This window comes from Carassius gibelio, chromosome A19 (assembly GCF_023724105.1).
Source record: "Carassius gibelio isolate Cgi1373 ecotype wild population from Czech Republic chromosome A19, carGib1.2-hapl.c, whole genome shotgun sequence".
Classification (NCBI taxonomy): domain Eukaryota; kingdom Metazoa; phylum Chordata; class Actinopteri; order Cypriniformes; family Cyprinidae; genus Carassius; species Carassius gibelio.
In genome coordinates this window covers 9,898,375-9,916,875 of record NC_068389.1, presented here as the reverse complement: position 1 = coordinate 9,916,875, position 18,501 = coordinate 9,898,375, and the positions used below count along the sequence as shown (strand labels likewise).

The window sequence follows — 18,501 nt, the reverse complement described above, 5'->3', positions numbered from 1 at the left end:
TTTTAGATGCTTTTATCTGAGAGCTGTACATTACCATACATTGCAGTACACTATCATATAGATCAGTGGTTCTGAGAACCCTCCTCTGCAGGTTCTGTATGTCTCCTTCACCTGATGCACTCAGATGAGTTCATAGAGCCATGTTCTGATGATGAACTCCTCATCTCAATCAGGTGGATTAAAACACCAGACATACAGCATATGCAGAGCGGTGGGTTTCCCTGGAATGGGGTTCAAAACCACTTGTAAAAATAACTGTACATGTCTAGCATATATATTAAGATTATAAGTATTGAGTGTTCATTTTATGTTTTTATAGCATGGATGCATCTAAAGAAGACTCGTCTTTGGGAAGACTTGCAAACGATGAGACCAGAAATCCTACTTGCAAAATGAGAACCGTTGAAGTGAGCAGAAAACCTCACCTGTGTCTGTTTGCTGTACGAGACATTCTACCAGGAGAGGAAATCACTTACAATTATGGAGACTCCGATTGGCCATGGCGAGTCAAGGTATTATCAATAAAATGCTAAAGAGATTGATCAGTAATTCATGATAATTTTTTACTCTAATTCTGATTAGTTACCATGTGATTGTGGTCTCATATTTCTCAAGACTTTGAATAAAGCATCAGCAGAATCCACTGATAAAAAGCCAGCCAGCAGTTTGCGCCTGCATAAATCCGTAAGTCCACTTTAAAACATCTGTATCATTATTCTATATTATTGACTCTCTCAGCATAGAGTTGTGTGTGGAATGATATATAAAGTATAGGACAGCTAGAGGAATGAACATTAACAAGTTTTTTTGTCCTTTACAAATATTCTGATATTTTGATATTCACTGGTTTCTTTTCTGACATCTAGCCCCATTGTGCAGCTTCTGTTTCCTCTCCTGAACTGGACAAGGTAAACAGCAATGGTCCTCATAAGCAGTCAGGCAAAGCAAGAACATCAAGGAATAAAACGGTAACCATCTTAAACATGCAGCAACTATCTACTGATGTTTACTGCCAGCTAGTTAAAAATGCAATAAGTGGTTTCTGAGAAACACTTAATATTTGAAATCGACACCCAAACAAACACACCCCTCCCTTCATTGCTCCGCCCCCAAAAAATGAACACGCAGCACAGTCAACCACTATTAGCTGGTGCTCAGGTGTTCAAATAGAAAATATCTTTATTGCTGGCAAACCATAGAATGGTTTGGTTTTAGTTTATTTGTAGGTGCATATCGACTTCATCAAGCACCCGTGTCATTTGAAATGTATTTATGTACTCACAATTAAAAAAAACAAACAAGAAATTATTTAACGCTGCAGTCCTAGTTTTTCGTCTTTGTCGCCATTTCTGTTCGAAATCTGCAATTGCAGTCATTCGTGGAACTATCAACTTTACATGGGTTGTGCTTTAACACGGCACAGCGCGAATGAATCCAATGTTTTGAGGAGAACGTGCTGCTGTCAATCACATCGCGTCGGTGTGGATACTGTCATTTGCAATGACAGATTATACTTTTTGGAAGTATGAGTCATGACCAACAGAAGAATGTTCACCGGAAAATGACACCTGAACAAGTAACATCCACTTTTGTTCTGACCAACTAAGGGGAAAAAAAGCATTGCAGTAAATCGCGCTGATGAAAGGTGGGGTATGTGATTTGCAAAACGGCCGGCAGATTTTGAAAATACACAACTCCTATGGTCTTACCTTCTTTCCTTTGACTCCACCCATTCGAAGAACATGGACACGATGGGGAGGGGGTATGGTACGACCGTTTGATTGACGCAGTTACTGTCTAATGATTCTAGGTAGTTTTGGAAATGATTGGCTGGAGTTTTTCCGAGTCCTGCCTGTTCCACAGATGATTAAATTGCTTACTTTTCATTTCAGTGCTTCTAACTCAGTGGCTGTAAGTGGGTTAGGAATGGGATTTCAAGTGATTTTGAAAAAATGGACAAAAAAGAGAATTACATACCCCACCTTTAAATCTAACAATCGCTTATCAATTATCATATCACATCAAACCGTGCAAACTATACTTTGTTCTCAAATTGTTAATGTTAACAACATCAGCATTGTGTGACTACATTTAAGGCCCTTCAGATATTTATCCTTGTTTTCGTGTGGGCCAGGCGGCCAGTCTCTTTTTTTCTGTAGCCACTCCAAAGTCCAAGTCACCCACGTCACCTTCAACCTCGCCTGTGCAGCCCTCATCATCCTCGCCTGCCTACAGAGGAGGAGAGTGCATCAACAAAGCTGCTTGTGAATGTGGCATAAAGAACCCTGAAGCACTGTCATCAACTAGGCTCAGGAAACACATAGCAACCATGTCTAAAATTCTTAACCTTAATGAGAATGAAGCAGACCAACTGGCTGATTTCCTTGGTCACGATATCCGAATCCACAGACAGTATTATCGGTTACCAGAGGGAACACTGCAGCTGGCAAAAATGAGTAAAGTCCTAATGGCCATGGAGAAAGGAACACTGTCTGACTACAAAGGAAAGAAACTTGATGACATTGAAATCGACCCAAATGGTATGAGTATACATGCTCTGTGTGTATCTGTGCTGTACATATTTGCAAAACAATGTATATATTCATGTCACAGATACTAGGTATAAGCAATAAAGTGTTCATTTTTCGTTAATTAATTATTAAGAGCAACTTGAGGCCCAAGGTGATTCCATGTCAAGTGATGAGGAGGATTCCAGTGACCTCTCTCAGACGACAGCACCAGTACAGACTTATCAACCTGTTCAATCTGAACAAGCTGTTTCACAGGAGGATCAAGGTAAGAAAAATCTCTACATTGCACAAACAACAATAATCAAATAAACATGAATTGGCTCCATGCAGCAATATCCAGACAAATTCAAAAAAAAAATATGCATTGGGAACACAGTCTTGATTTGCTCTTTACTCACCGATTTAGTTGTAATGAGATTGTGTAATGAGAATTTACTTTTTAATTATTTCATAGGTTCTTCAAATGCTCCAAAAAAGAAATGGGAGGACAGTGAGGTAAAAGCAGTAGAGAGACACATGATGAGTTTCATCAAGACATGCAAAGTTCCTGGTAAGCAAGACTGTGAAAGATGCATTCACGCAGAGTCAGAAGCTTTGAAGCAGCGAACATGGACTGGTGTGAAAAATTATGTGCGGAACAGGATCACGACTCTTAAAAGAAAGGGTGGTTTGTAGGGAGGGACAAACACTTCAACACTTTGCACATTATGCTCTTTTTGTAGGAAATGGAGCTAAATTAAAAGAAATGAGGATAAAGGTGTAGAAATATTTTGTGGATGGAATGAAACAGAATATAAAGTGAAAAGTTAGAGTATAAGAAGGTTAATGAAGAAGTAGAGGATAGTAAGAGTCAATTTTCTTTGTTCAGTTACAATATAGTTGGATGAAATGTCATGTTAAACTTTTTGATATTTCTGTCATAGAGGGAGGGGAGAATGTAAAGATGATAAAAAAGGGAAGAGTGAATAGCTGTGCTGGACATGGGCTGTGGCTGGATGTAACTGATTGGTGAGAGTTGCTGTGTGCAGACTAGAGAAGCTGAAAACTGAGATGTGATGTCAGACACTTTCTGCTTCCTGTAGTGATGCAGAGCCAGAAGCTTTGAAGCAGGGAACATGGACTGGTGTGAAAAATTATGTGCGGAACAGGATCACGACTCCTAAAAGAAAGGGTGGTTTGTAGGGAGGCACAAACACTTCAACACTTTGCACATTATGCTCTTTTTGTAAGAAATGGAGCTAAATTAAAAGAAATTAAGATAAAGGTGTAGACATTAAAATTAAGAGACGCTCGCGCTGTTTGCATACTTTACCACAGCTGAAGTAGAAAAAATGCATTATTTTCCAAATACACAGATATTTCGGAGACATTTTCATTCAATACATGCACTGCTTGATACAGTGTCTGTTTGTACAAGAATAAAGTTCAACATAAGCCTAAATACAAACGTAAAGAGGGAGGAGAGAATGTAAAGGGGGACGTTAAAGGACGTAAAGTAGAAGAGCATGTAAAGGGGACGTAAAGAGGGAGGAGAGAATGTAAAGGGGACGTAAAGAGGGAGGAGATAATGTAAAGAGGGAGGAGAGAATGTAACTGGGACGTAAAGAGGGAGGAGAGAATGTAAAGAGGGAGGAGAGAATGTAAAGAGGGAGGAGAGAATGTAAAGGGGACGTAAAGAGGGAGGAGAGAATGTAAAGGGGACGTAAAGAGAGAGGAGATAATGTAAAGAGGGAGGAGAGAATGTAAAGGGGGACGTTAAAGGACGTAAAGTAGAAGAGCATGTAAAGGGGACGTAAAGAGGGAGGAGAGAATGTAAAGGGGACGTAAAGAGGGAGGAGATAATGTAAAGAGGGAGGAGAGAATGTAACTGGGACGTAAAGAGGGAGGAGAGAATGTAAAGAGGGAGGAGAGAATGTAAAGAGGGAGGAGAGAATGTAAAGGGGACGTAAAGAGGGAGGAGAGAATGTAAAGGGGACGTAAAGAGAGAGGAGATAATGTAAAGAGGGAGGAGAGAATGTAACTGGGACGTAAAGAGGGAGGAGAGAATGTAAAGAGGGAGGAGAGAATGTAAAGAGGGAGGAGAGAATGTAAAGGGGACGTAAAGAGGGAGGAGAGAATGTAAAGGGGACGTAAAGAGGGAGGAGATAATGTAAAGAGGGAGGAGAGAATGTAACTGGGACGTAAAGAGGGAGGAGAGAATGTAAAGAGGGAGGAGAGAATGTAAAGAGGGAGGAGAGAATGTAAAGGGGACGTAAAGAGGGAGGAGAGAATGTAAAGGGGACGTAAAGAGAGAGGAGATAATGTAAAGAGGGATGAGAGAATGTAACGGGGACGTAAAGAGGGAGGAGAGAATGTAAAGGGGACGTAAAGAGGGAGGAGAGAATGTAACGGGGACGTAAAGAGGGAGGAGAGAATGTAAAGAGGGAGGAGAGAATGTAAAGGGGACGTAAAGAGGGAGGAGATAATGTAAAGAGGGAGGAGAGAATGTAACGGGGACGTAAAGAGGGAGGAGAGAATGTAAAGGGGACGTAAAGAGGGAGGAGAGAATGTAAAGAGGGAGGAGAGAATGTAAAGGGGACGTAAAGAGGGAGGAGAGAATGTAAAGAGGGAAGAGAGAATGTAAAGGGGACGTAAAGAGGGAGGAGAGAATGTAACGGGTACGTAAAGAGGGAGGAGAGAATATAAAGGGGACGTAAAGAGGGAGGAGAGAATGTAAAGAGGGAGGAGAGAATGTAAAGGGGACGTAAAGAGGGAGGAGAGAATGTAAAGAGGACGTAAAGAGGGAGGAGAGAATGTAAAGAGGGAGGAGAGAATGTAAAGGGGACGTAAAGAGGGAGGAGAGAATGTAAAGAGGGAGGAGAGAATGTAAAGGGGACGTAAAGAGGGAGGAGAGAATGTAAAGAGGGAGGAGAGAATGTAAAGGGGACGTAAAGAGGGAGGAGAGAATGTAAAGAGGACGTAAAGAGGGAGGAGAGAATGTAAAGAGGACGTAAAGAGGGAGGAGAGAATGTAAAGAGGGAGGAGAGAATGTAAAGGGGACGTAAAGAGGGAGGAGAGAATGTAAAGAGGGAGGAGAGAATGTAAAGGGGACGTAAAGAGGGAGGAGAGAATGTAAAGAGGGAGGAGAGAATGTAACGGGGACGTAAAGAGGGAGGAGAGAATGTAACGGGGACGTAAAGAGGGAGGAGAGAATGTAAAGGGGACGTAAAGAGGGAGGAGAGAATGTAAGGGGGACGTAAAGAGGGAGGAGAGAATGTAAAGAGGGAGGAGAGAATGTAAGGGGGACGTAAAGAGGGAGGAGAGAATGTAAAGAGGGAGGAGAGAATGTAAAGAGGGAGGAGAGAATGTAAAGAGGGAGGAGAGAATGTAAAGGGGACGTAAAGAGGGAGGGGAGGAGAGCATTAGGCTTGTTGGACTTCATGCAGCGCTGCACAGAACGATCAGTTCTGAGCAGTTCTTGACGGTTAGAACTTGTGTCTGACTTCAGACAGCGACGCCCGTGACTGTGCCATAAGGCAACAGAGTACAACTAGAGTGATTGGAGAGCAGGAGGACTCAGCCAGAGCAGATTCTCTAGCGCGACTCACGAGCTCTGATGATGACACAGCTAATCCACGATTGGCAGAGTACACTGCTTGACAATGATCACGTGTGTTTCATTTTTCTTCTCACACCTTCAGTTCCACTAAGGATCACATCTGTTCTTTATAACAGTAAAAGCTCTTTTCATGTAGTTGCGATAGACCCCACTTCACTGGTATTTAGGCTTATTTTGAACTTTATTCTTGTACAAACATTAGTGCATGTATTGAATGAAAATGTCTCTGAATTATCTGTATTTGGAAAATAATGCGTTTATTCCACTTCAGCTGTAGTAAAGTATGCAAACTTAGCCTGAGCGTCACTACAGGAAGCAGAAAGTGTCTGACATCACATCTCAGTTTTCAGCTTCTCTCATCTGCACACGGCAACTCTCACCAATCGGTTACATCCAGCCACAGCCCATGTCCAGCACAGCTAATATAAGGGAGGATTAGAGGCAGTAAATGTAAAGAGGATGAAAAGAGGGAGGAGTAAAGCGGGTAAAAAGAGTGAGGAGTAGAGTTAAAGAGGATAAAGAGAGGGAGGAGTGAAGAGGGAGGAGTAGAGTTAAAGAGGATAGAGAGGGAGGAGTAAAGAGGGTAAAAAGAGGGAGGAGTAGAGTTAAAGAGGATAGAGAGAGGGAGGAGTGAAGAGGGAGGAGTAGAGTTAAAGAGGGAGGAGAGAATGTAAAGGAGGAAGTAGAGAGATTTTGAAGAAGGGTGGATGGAGGAAGTACAGAGGATAGTTGGGCACTGAGAATCATTCCCACCTCCAAGTTAATTGATTTTTCATTGTTGTTCTTTAAAAAAATTTTTTTTGAAGTTCTGTCATTAACTGCAATGTGCACTTTCAACACAATGTGTCCAAGACTGTTAATATTAAAGAGTCATTTAATCAGAGTCCCCAAAGAGTCATTTAATCGGAGTGTGTGTGTCACTCGAGTCCCCAAAGAGTCATTTAATCGGAGTGTGTGTGTCACTCGAGTCCCCAAAGAGTCATTTAATCGGAGTGTGTGTGTCACTCGAGTCCCCAAAGAGTCATTTAATCGGAGTGTGTGTGTCACTCGAGTCCCCAAAGAGTCATTTAATCGGAGTGTGTGTGTCACTCGAGTCCCCAAAGAGTCATTTAATCGGAGTGTGTGTGTGTCACTAGAGTCCCCAAAGGGTCATTTAATCGGAGTGTGTGTGTCACTCGAGTCCCCAAAGGGTCATTTAATCGGAGTGTGTGTGTCACTCGAGTCCCCAAAGAGTCATTTAATCGGAGTGTGTGTGTCACTCGAGTCCCCAAACGGTCATTTAATCGGAATGTGTGTGTGTTGCTAGAGTCCCCAAAGGGTCATTTAATCGGAGTGTGTATCACTATTTTTATTTGTATAGAGTTTTTTTGACAATTACTACACTTTACAGAGGAACATGCCTAATGTCTTAAAACCCCAGTGTGTAGCCAAAGATGACTCTGGTGAGGAAATCTCCTTAAGATGTTTTTGTGATAATGATTAGTTTACAGTCGATGCTAAATTAACTAGAGGGATGCAGATTCGGTCAGTGAAAGGTTCTCTGCCATGAAGTGAAGTCAGTTTTATTTCTATAGCGCATGATACAATACAGATGGTTTCAAAGGAGCTTCACACACATAAAATAACTTGCAAATGTCAACAATTATGAAATGACTTATGTAGAGCTGTTTTGCAGTTGAAATTAAAGAAATTAGTGTTATTATTCATCTCAATTCTGTTCATCTTTTGCTTCTGATAGTCAATCAGTCAAGTCAATAATATTTCTGAATGTTAATTGTCATTCCCCAACTGAGCAGCCAAAGGCACTTGATCTCAAGCTACAAATCGGACAAAACATGTAGGCTACCCATTTACAGTGATCTTGCTGAAAAGAAGAAACCCAGTTTACTCTCTCACACCTGTATCTTTGCACTAGCTTGATTTCACTGTCCAGTATTGGAACTTTGAATTGTAATATTCTACTTCTGTCTTCTTAGGATAAATAATATATACCATCTCAACAATGTCCTGAAAGTATAACTTAACCAGAGTTTGTGTATCACCATGGTCCTCAAAGTATGACTTGATCAGAGTTTGTGTTTAATGTCCCCAAAAGCGACATATAAAATAATGTCCCTAAAGTGAAGGTAAAATGTCAGGTCTTTAAGGAAGGCTTTTATTGATCAAATCAAGTGATATTTGTGATGACAGATTCTCCAGAAGTGCAGTCATATCTTTCTTTAGTCTCTAGACCCTTCAGAAAGGGGTGTCCCTAAAGGTAGGGTTTCCAGTCATACGTCCTCGCATTGTGGTTAAGTAGGTATGTGTGTGTGTGTGTGTGTGTGTGTGTGTGTCATTATCCTCCATCGTCTTAAGCTTCTACCTCTCGGATAATCTCTCCTCCCAAGACATCAGAACAGTATCCTCACCCATTGCTCACCCTACACCTTCAGTTTGACTTACCGTTGTTCACCATCACCTCTGCTTGTGTCGAATAAACATCATTCCCTGTCATTCTCTGTCTCAGGTCCCTATGTACTGTAACAGAAGACTGGAACAAGACCGATCGACACAAGTATGAGCCTCCCAGACCCCTTGCGAGCACTTCTGGAAACAACACCACCTCTCCCCATCCTTCCGTGCACGCCAGCACCATGGCCAAACTAGCGCCCTTCTCTGGTTCAGCGGAGAACTGCAGCGGATTTCTCCTCCATTGCTCACTGGTCCTGGAGATGCAACCACATCTGTACCCCACCGAACGATCGAAAATAGCATTCCTAATATCCCAGTTACAAGGTAAAGCACTGCAATGGGCCGATTCCATTTGGACCCAAAATAACTCTGTCATCCAGTCATATTCTAGCTTTGTTGACCACTTCAGAGAAGTTTTTGGTAGACACGCCTGGGATTCATCCATTGGTGAGAAACTTTATAATCTAAAACAAGGAAAGATGACTGTAAATGAATATGCTCTTAAGTTCAGGACTCTCGCAGCCACAAGTGGATGGAATGAGCAAGCCTTACTGACCACCTACCATCAGGGATTGGATCCACGAGTGCGGTGGCATCTCGCTCCATACGAGGACACCATCGGGCTTGAAGGCTTCATTTAACTGTCCATCCACTTTGCCACTCGTATGCAGTCGTGCCTCTAACTGTGCGTTCACACCGCCGGCGTCGAGAGCGTCAAAAATCGCTCTTGCCGCTCTGCTCATGACGCTGCAGAAAGATTTGTGAGCGCTCAGACGCTCTTACATAGATCGAATGCTTATTTTGTATTTAAAGCGGCCGCAAAGCAAACAAAATGTTGATCTCGTGCAGACTAACCACAAGGAGAGTAACGTTATAAGTTAACCTCATTAAATATTGTTGTGGACGAAATATTAGGATCCTTTACTTAAAATATCAAATCTCAGACACCTTGGCCACGTATCACTTTTAATTAATTTTTTATATCCCTGTACGCAAACAGGGACACATAATAGATTAATACAAACACGAAATAGCAATAATCAACCTGTCCTTTATTCTGCTTGGGAACTAATGTGGTCGGAGCTGCGTTCTCTGGAATCCTCTCAAGTGGTGGACTTCTACGTTCCGATTGGTTGCTGCCCAATCGCGTCATAGCTCATTACCATAAAGTTGCCTTGATTTCAACTCCCCTCGACGCTCTCAACGGCCAAGTCGTGCTGCGCCACTCCTCGCCGCTGCTCGATGCCGGCTTAGATTGAAAATGAATGACTTCTGGCCACTTTGATGCTCTCGACGCCGGTGGTGTGAACGCACAGAGTAAGAGCACCAGGGCCAGTCACATGCCAACTCACCCCTCTGCTGTCCAGAGACTGTCAGCTCCCAAGGACCAGCCCATGAACCCATACAAGTCGATACCACTCGTCTCACAGTAATTGAACGGCAAAGACAGCTGGCCCAGAATCTCTGCTTATACTGTGGATCACTGGGGCATATGATTTCCCTATGCCCCGTCCGTCCTCCTCGTCCCATGGTGAGTGCCATTTTCCCTTCCAAGTATCAGATGAAGCCAATCACCACTGTTGTGACACTTACTGCTGCTGATGTTTCCCTTCCAGTCCATGCACTCCTCGATTCTGGGTCAGCTCAACCTCACTAACACGGCAATGCCGTCAGCCTACCAGATCCATTCAATAACTGGAAAACCGCTAAGCAGGAGACAAGTGTGCCGTGGTGTTGGCCCTCTGACCCTACAAATCGGGCTGCTTCATGTGGAGAAGATACATCTGCTGGTTCTGGAGGAATCCACTGCTGACGTGATTCTTGTGCACCCGTGGTTAGAGCAGCGTAACCCGGTCATCTCGTGGAAGACCGGTGAAGTGCTGAAGTGGGGCGACTCCTGTTTCCAAAGCTGTCTGTCTGGGTTCCCGGTTCTATCCACTCCTCTCTCAAAACCACTACGTGTCTGTACCACCTCCATTGAGAGTCCAGTTGAAAAATGATCGGTGAATATCCCATCATGCTACACCCCCTTCAGTGATATCTTCTGCCCCAAACGAGCCTCCCTGCTGCCTCCACACCGACCATGGGACTGCACCATAGATCTACTTCTGGGTGAACCAGTGCCAAGGAGAAGGATCTACCCCTTCTCCATCTCGGAAGAGAAGGCCAAGTAGGAATACATCAAGGAGGATTATTGCCCCCTCAACAATATCACAGTGAAATTCCGATACCCTCTTCTTTTCATCCCAGCAACCCTAGAACACCTTTGGTGCCACTGTCTTCACCAAGCTGGACCTCCGCAGCGCATATAACCATGAGTGGAAGACAGCCTTTATCACCCCTACTGGACACTATGAGTATCTTGTGATGCCGTATGGCCTAGTCAACGTCGGGCTCTCCACCGGGTTTTCCACCGGGCTTGCAATACATCACCAGGAAACGGCGCACTCCACTCATCCACTCTGCTCAAATGGGTCAATGAAACCCTCTCGTTGCTGAGGGAACGCTTCTGGTGGCCCAACATGGCATCCGACAGGATGTAGGGAATGCGCCATCTCGAAGAGTCCCCGTCATCTACCATCCAGCAAACTCCTTCCACTGCCCATTCCTAGCCTTCCATGGTCACACCTAGGGGTGGATTTCATCACGGACCTACCGCTTTCGAAAGACTGTACATGTATTCTGGTAATTGTTGATAGATTCTTTAAATCATGCAGTCTGATTCCTCTAGAGGGACAACCCACGGCCATGGAAAACTGAAAACCATGTTCAACCAAATCTTCTGGTACTTTGGCATCCCTGAGGATATCGTTTCCAACAGAGGTCCCCAGTTCATCTCCAGAGTCTGGAAGGCCTTTCATTCCCCTTAGGTGTGGCCGTCAGCCGGTCATCTGGATACCACCCTCAGTCGAATGGGCAGACAGAGAGGAAAATCCATGAGATTGGTCGCTTCCTCCGTACCTTCTGTCATGGCCACCAGGACTCTTGGAACCAGTTCCTGGGGTGGGCAGAGTACACACAGAACTCCCTGTGCCAACCTTCCACTGGACTCACTCGATTCCAGTGCGAGCTCGGCTACCAGCCCCTGCTCTTTCCCTGGTCAGGAGAACCCTCAGACGTACCATCTGCCAATTACTGGTTCCAAGAGAGCGAGAGGGTCTGGGACACGGCCCACCATCAGCTACAATGGGCCCTACGTAGACGCAGGATGACTGCAGACCTTCACTGCTCTGAAGCTCCAGCCTACCAACCAGGACAGAAGGTCTGGCTGTCAACCGGAGACATCCACTTGCATCTACCATGTGAGTCCCAGATTCATTGGCCCATTCACCATCACAGAGCAGAAGCCCCCCTTCCACTCATCCTGGACGATGGTGCTGCCTACAAGGTTTGCGAGATCTTGGACTCCCGACGCCGTGGTGGACAATTTGAGTATCTAGTGGACTGGGAAGGTTACGTTCCAGAGGAACGCTCATGGGTCCCACGCAATAACATTCTGGACACCTTCCATGCTAATCACCAGAACAGACCTGCCCCATGGGGAAGAGGAAGACCACCACAACATCGGGGTCCTTGGCCCTCAGGAGCAGGCCATGGGGAAAGGGGTACTGTCACAGACACGCCAGGCTCCAACACCACCCAATCACAGCGCACGCCATCACCAGAGTACTGATCACACTCATCTGCCCCTCATCAACCTGAAATCTCCCCAACACTTAAAAGACATGCACACACACGCAGTCACTGTCCGGTCTCGTTGGCTACTAGGTCAAACCTACTTGCTAACTCTAAGGACAAACCGTATACCTTACCTCTCTCCAGCAATCTCCTGTGACCTCCTGTTCCCATTGTGTGTGTGTGTGTGTGTCATCATCCTCCTTCGTCTCAAGCTTCTACCTCTCAGATCATCTCTCCTCCTAAGACATCAGAACAGTATCCTCACCCATTGCTCACCCTGCACCTTCAGTTTGACTCTCCATTGTTCACCATCACCTCTGTTTGTGTCGAATAAACATAATTCCCTGTCATTCTCTGTCTCCGGTCCCTAATGTACTGTAACAGGCGAGACTCATTGCTATGTGGCTACACAGAACTTGTCTTTAAAGAGTAAGCACAACTAGCCTCGTCTCAGCTTGACCTTTATCATTTTATCTATGTTTTTTTACATGTACAGCTCAATCCAGCTATTGCTGATGAGCAGCTGCTCTGGGTCGGTGGGCAAGTCGGAGAAGTTCATACCTACAGAATTCCCCTGCTCACCTTCACTACTCACGGAAGTCTGCTGGCTTTTGCAGAGGCCCGGAAACTGTCTTTCAAAGACAAGGGAGCCAAGTTCATCGCTTTGAGACGCTCCACAGACAGAGGTGTGTCAGACTGAGTCGTCATGTTTCAATAGCTCACCTGCTGAAAGAGCAAACATTCTGTTTTCATTCCTGTTTCCTTCTCCAATCATCTCTTACTACTTCCACGTTCCAGGAGTCACCTGGTCTCCTACCTCCTTCATAGTGGATGATGGTGCTCTAGCAGATGGGCTGAATCTAGGTTCGGTTGTTGTGGATGAAGAGACTGGTGCTGTGATACTCATCTACTCTGTGTGTTTTCACCGTTACCGCTGCAAGCCCTCCAGCACCATGATGGTGCAGAGTCTAGATGACGGGTTCACCTGGAGCGCCCCACGAAACCTTAACCCTCAACTGGGGCTCATGAGTTTTGCTCCTGGACCTGGCTTCGGTATACAGGTATTTCACTTCCATGCCTGATTTCATGTCTGTGTGTTTGACTTACACCTTACTTACTGTACAACTCCCATAGACTTTCACGTTAAAGAACACACAATTAGTGGCCAGATGTAAAAATATGATTATGATTTAATTTAGCATTGAATATAAAATTTCATGGATGAAATCCAATAATTTCAATAGCAACAAGCACAGTATTTAATGTGAGTGCAAAACAGTTATCTATGCAGATATTGCATCAGGTTCAAGATGGCAATTCACCAAAAGAAAGCTATTTGGTTTGAAGTGTGAGCTGTCTTTTGTGCTCCAATGAGTAAACTAGAACAACTAGAAGAGGGAACAAAGAAAACAGGAACAGAAAACCAACTCAAAAACACAAACATAACCCTGATACAGTAAATCTAGCTGCTTTGCCATTTTTTAAGGTGTATGGTTTAAAATGTTTGTATTTGAGACCTGAATTTAATGTATTGATCAAATAATTTAATAGTTGTGTCAGGGAGAGAGTTGAGGCGAGGATCTATGACAGTATATTCATTAACAAACAAAACACTTGTGAGCACAAGGGAACGGAGAATAGAAAACCAGCATTTTATCTTGGCAAGACAAATACTGAACTGAAACACTGGGATTCATATACACAGTATACAAGAACTAAACGACAAACAAAATGATTAACTATACTTTGAAAACAAGCAAACAAAGCAAACAAGAAAAGAACATAAACAACACACAGTCAAATTAATTTCAAAATAAAAGTCCTTGAACACAGAATCCTAGACAAAACAGAAGTTGATTATCATTAAAGAGAGGCTGTCTCAGATTATATGTGAATTCTTCCAACAGTACCTCAGATGAAATATGTTTATTTTCTGGGATATTCATATGGAAACTTGTGATTGTGACGCTAGTTTGTGATTATCATTGATTTATCAATACATGATTATTAGTTTTATATGCTGTTAATAAATTGTAGTGATTTCTGTCATTACCTACTAAACCTTGTCTGAGTGACATAAAAAGCATCCTATTATCATCCTATTTTTTCTTGCCACTTAGCATTGGTTTTGTCTAAAATAACTGATTCCACAGACTGTGCAAAACACTCATTTCATTAAATTATTCTTCATGATGTCAGACCATGTGTTCATGTAATTGTGCTTACAGAAACGTCATCCGCCTGCTGTTGGGCGTCTGGTGGTGTGTGGCCACGGCAGCATCATTGGAGACGGAGTGTTTTGCATCCTGAGTGATGATAATGGAAACACTTGGAGATACGGAGCTGAACTGAAGAGCATTCCCTACAACCAGCGTAAAAACAACCTTGACTTTGACCCAGATGAGTGTCAGGTATGAAGATGATCAGCTTTCACAGAAGTAATTGTATTGGTGGTTGTGTGACAAAAATATGGATCAGAATAGTTTACAAAATCTTCTGTCTTGTGTTTCCTCAAAGCCAGTGGAGCTGGATGACGGTAGCATCGTGATTAATGTGCGCAACGATAAACACTACCACTGCCACTGTCGCATGGTTGCACGTAGTCTGGATGGAGGAGAGTCTCTGCCGGTGGAGGAGCTGGTGTTTGATCACACACTGGAGGATCCTGCGGTTGCGGCTGGAGCTTTAGAGAAGGAAGGAGTGCTTTACTTCACCAACCCAGCCAATGCTAATAACAGTGAGTATGATGATATGAGGAAATGAATTTAGTGTTTCTCAGTCCTGGTCTTGGAGTACCACATATTTAATACACTTTGTTAATATCATATACTCTAGAATCTGATATAGGTGTGTCAGATAAAATGTTCAGTGCAGCAGTTTTGCAATGGTAGGTTTAAGAAAAAAACAGTATTAAATTATTTTTTTCAGTAAACTATGCATCGGAAGTACATATTCTAATACAAACCCGACAAAGTTGGGACACTGAACAAATTGTGAGTAAAAAAGAAATGGAATAATTTACAAATCTCATAAACTTATATTTTATTCACAATAGTATATAGATAACAAATCAGTTCAGAAGCCTGCATCTCTGATGGTATGGGGTTGCATGAGTGCTTGTGACATGGGCAGCTTACACATCTGGAAAGGCACCATCAATGCTGAAAGCTATATCCAAGTTCTAGGACAACATATGCTCCCATCCAGACGTCGTCTCTTTTAGGGAATACCTTGCATTTTCCAACATGCCAATGCCAGACCAAATACTGCATAAATTATAACATCATGGCTGCGTAGAAGAAGGATCCGGGTACTGAAATGGCCAGCCTGCAGTCCAGATCTTTCACCCATAGAAAACATTTGGTGCATCATAAAGAGGAAGATGCGACAAAGAAGACCTAAGGCAGTTGAGCAACTAGAAGCCTGTATTAGACAAGAATGGGACAACATTCCTATTCCTAAACTCAGTCCCCAGACGTTTGCAGAATGTTATAAAAAGAAGAGGGGATGCCACACAGTGGTAAACATGGCCTTGTCCCAACTTTTTTGAGATGTGTTGATGTTATGAAATTAAAAATCAACTTATTTTTCCCTTAAAATTATAAATTTTCTCAATTTAAACATTTGATATGTCATCTATGTTGCATTCTGAATAAAATATCGACATTTGAAACTTCCACATCATTACATTCCTTTTTTATTCACAATTTGTACAGTATCCCAACTTTTTTGGAATGGGGTTTGTATTTTAATATAAGGCTGTTAAATCAGAGATAGATTGCCTGGTGTACTTTCGTACTGTACGATGATATTGCATTCCAGCAGTTTCCATACTGATATATTACTCAAGATAAAATTGTGTCCAAAATTTATGGGATTTGAAGAAGTATGGCCTAGATTTTTCACTTTTTCTAATGGAATTTTGCATCTTGTGTATGATATTTTTTAATTTGTTTGTCTTATGTTGCCTACAAGACTTTGCTCCATGAAAGAGGTTAAAAGTTTAATGGCCAAATATCAGCCTGGCCAGTCACTACTTTTTATTGTACATTTTTCACTTTACACAGTCTACAGTCTCTTTCATACATATTTGCAAATATCTTGAACCCATATTATGCTTTTGATATACACTGTGTCTCTTGTACAATTTTGTGTTTTGAGAGAGCAGCATGAACAATAGTTAAAGGGTTAGTTCACCCAGATAGCAAATTTATGTAATTAATAACTTACCCTAATGTTGTTCCAAACCCGTAAGATCTCCCTTTATCTTTGGAACACAGTTTAAGATATTTTAGATTTAGTCCGTGAGCTCTCAGTCCCTCCATTGAAGCTGTGTGTACGGTATACTGTCCATGTCCAGAAAGGTAAGAAAAACATCATCAAAGTAGTCCATGTGACATCAGAGGGTCAGTTAGAATTTTTTAAAGCATCAAAAATACATTTTGGTCCAAAAATAGCAAAAACTACGACTTTATTCAGCATTGTCTTCTCTTCCGTGTCTGTTGTGAGAGAGAGTTCAAATCAAAGCATTCTGGATTTCCGGTTCGCGAACGAATCATCCAGTTCACCAAATCGAACTGAAATCGTTTTAAACGGTTGGCATCTTTAATACGCATTAATCCACAAATGACTTAAGCTGTTAACTTTTTTAATGTGGCTGACACTCCTTCTGAGTTCAAACAAACCAATATCCCGGAGTAATTTATGTACTCAAACAGTACACTGACTGAACTGCTGTGAAGAGAGAACTGAAGATGAACACCAAGCCGAGGCAGATAACGAACAAAACATTGACTCGTTTACGAGTCAAGAACCGTTTCTGTCAGACGCGTCCGCTTCGAGAACTGAGGAGCTGATGATACTGCGCACGTGTGATTCTGCGTGAAGCCGACCGACACACAGAGCGTCTGAACAGAACTGATTCTTTTTGTGATTGATTCTGAACTGATTCCGTGCTAGTGTTATGAGCGCGGGTAAACCGCAGGCTTAAATCAAGGGCAATCATCTCAAATGACGCCATTCAGTTGAGTGCAAAAGAACCGGTGAACCATTTTCTTCAACCGTTTTATTGAATCGAACTGTCCGAAAGAACTACTGGTGATCCGAACACCGATGCAACCGGTTCTTGACTCGTGAACGAGTCAGTCTATTGTTCGTTATCTGGCTCGGCTCGGTGTTTATCTTCACAGCAGTTCAGTCAGTGTACTGTTTGAGTGCATGAATTACTCCGGGATATTGGTTTGTTTGTACTCAGAGGGAGTGTCAGCCACATTAAAAAAGTTAACATCTTAAGTTATTTGTGGATTAATGCGTATTAGAGATGTGAACCGTTTAAAACGATTCAGTTCGATTTGGTGAACTGAATGATTTGTTTGCGAACCGGATATCCAGAATGCTTGGATTTGAACTCTCTCTCACAACAGACACGGAAGAGAAGACAATGCTGAATAAAGTCATCGTTTTGCTATTTGTGGACCAAAATGTATTTTCGATGCTTCAAAAAATTCTAACTGACCCTCTGATGTCACATGATTCATACTTATACATAATTTGACTTACTTTTCTTTTGTTGTTTTCCTCAGGAGTGAACCTCACCCTTCGCTGGTCTCTGAATCGTGGTAAATCATGGGTGAAAAATACTCTGAAGATCTGGGCTGGGCCAAGTGGATACTCTTGTATCACGTCACTTAAAGGCAATGAAACTGAGGATCATAAATACATCTATGTCATCTTTGAGAAAGGCCAAAAAGACTATTTTGAGTCAGTCTCCTTTGTCAAAATTGACCTTTACAGCGAACAGTGAATAAAGTCACTGATTCATATTATAAATAAAAAAGAAGCTTGATCAAGTTGCTCAATTTTGAAAATAAATATTTAAGTGAAGATGGCTTTCATTAATTGGTTAAATTAATTGTCTGCTTTATCTCCATATTGTTTTTACAAATAATTTTGAAATTAGTATTAACTTTAGAGAAATATAGAAATACATTGGCATGCAAGCTTGTCTGAGGTTGTAGAATCTGATTTTTTTAAATATTGTTTGGTCATGCCTTTTATCTAGTTATAGTTTATATAGCAGTTAAAACTTAAAATAAATTATATAAAAATACTCTGTTCAGTGGAGAATAAAAAATGTGTTTTGGAGGGCCCTTCCCCACCACCCACAAAAATTAAATATCACTTTCCTCAATAATAAAAATCCAAAATAAATAAAAATAATAAAAATATATATTTATTTTGAAA

General features: G+C 42.3%; 1 protein-coding gene across 1 annotated transcript in view; it reads left to right on the top strand.

Moving 5' to 3' along the window:
* LOC127935518 (sialidase-1-like) overlaps nt 1-18,501 on the top strand; it is a 35,493-nt gene extending 16,992 nt beyond the window's left edge. The window contains exons 2-6 of the mRNA XM_052533452.1: nt 12,755-12,944; nt 13,057-13,319; nt 14,487-14,669; nt 14,776-14,995; nt 17,841-18,501. Of these exons, the coding sequence (XP_052389412.1) occupies nt 12,755-12,944; nt 13,057-13,319; nt 14,487-14,669; nt 14,776-14,995; nt 17,841-18,061 (1,077 nt within the window). The 3' untranslated portion in view covers nt 18,062-18,501. The remainder of the gene's footprint in view (nt 1-12,754; nt 12,945-13,056; nt 13,320-14,486; nt 14,670-14,775; nt 14,996-17,840) is intronic.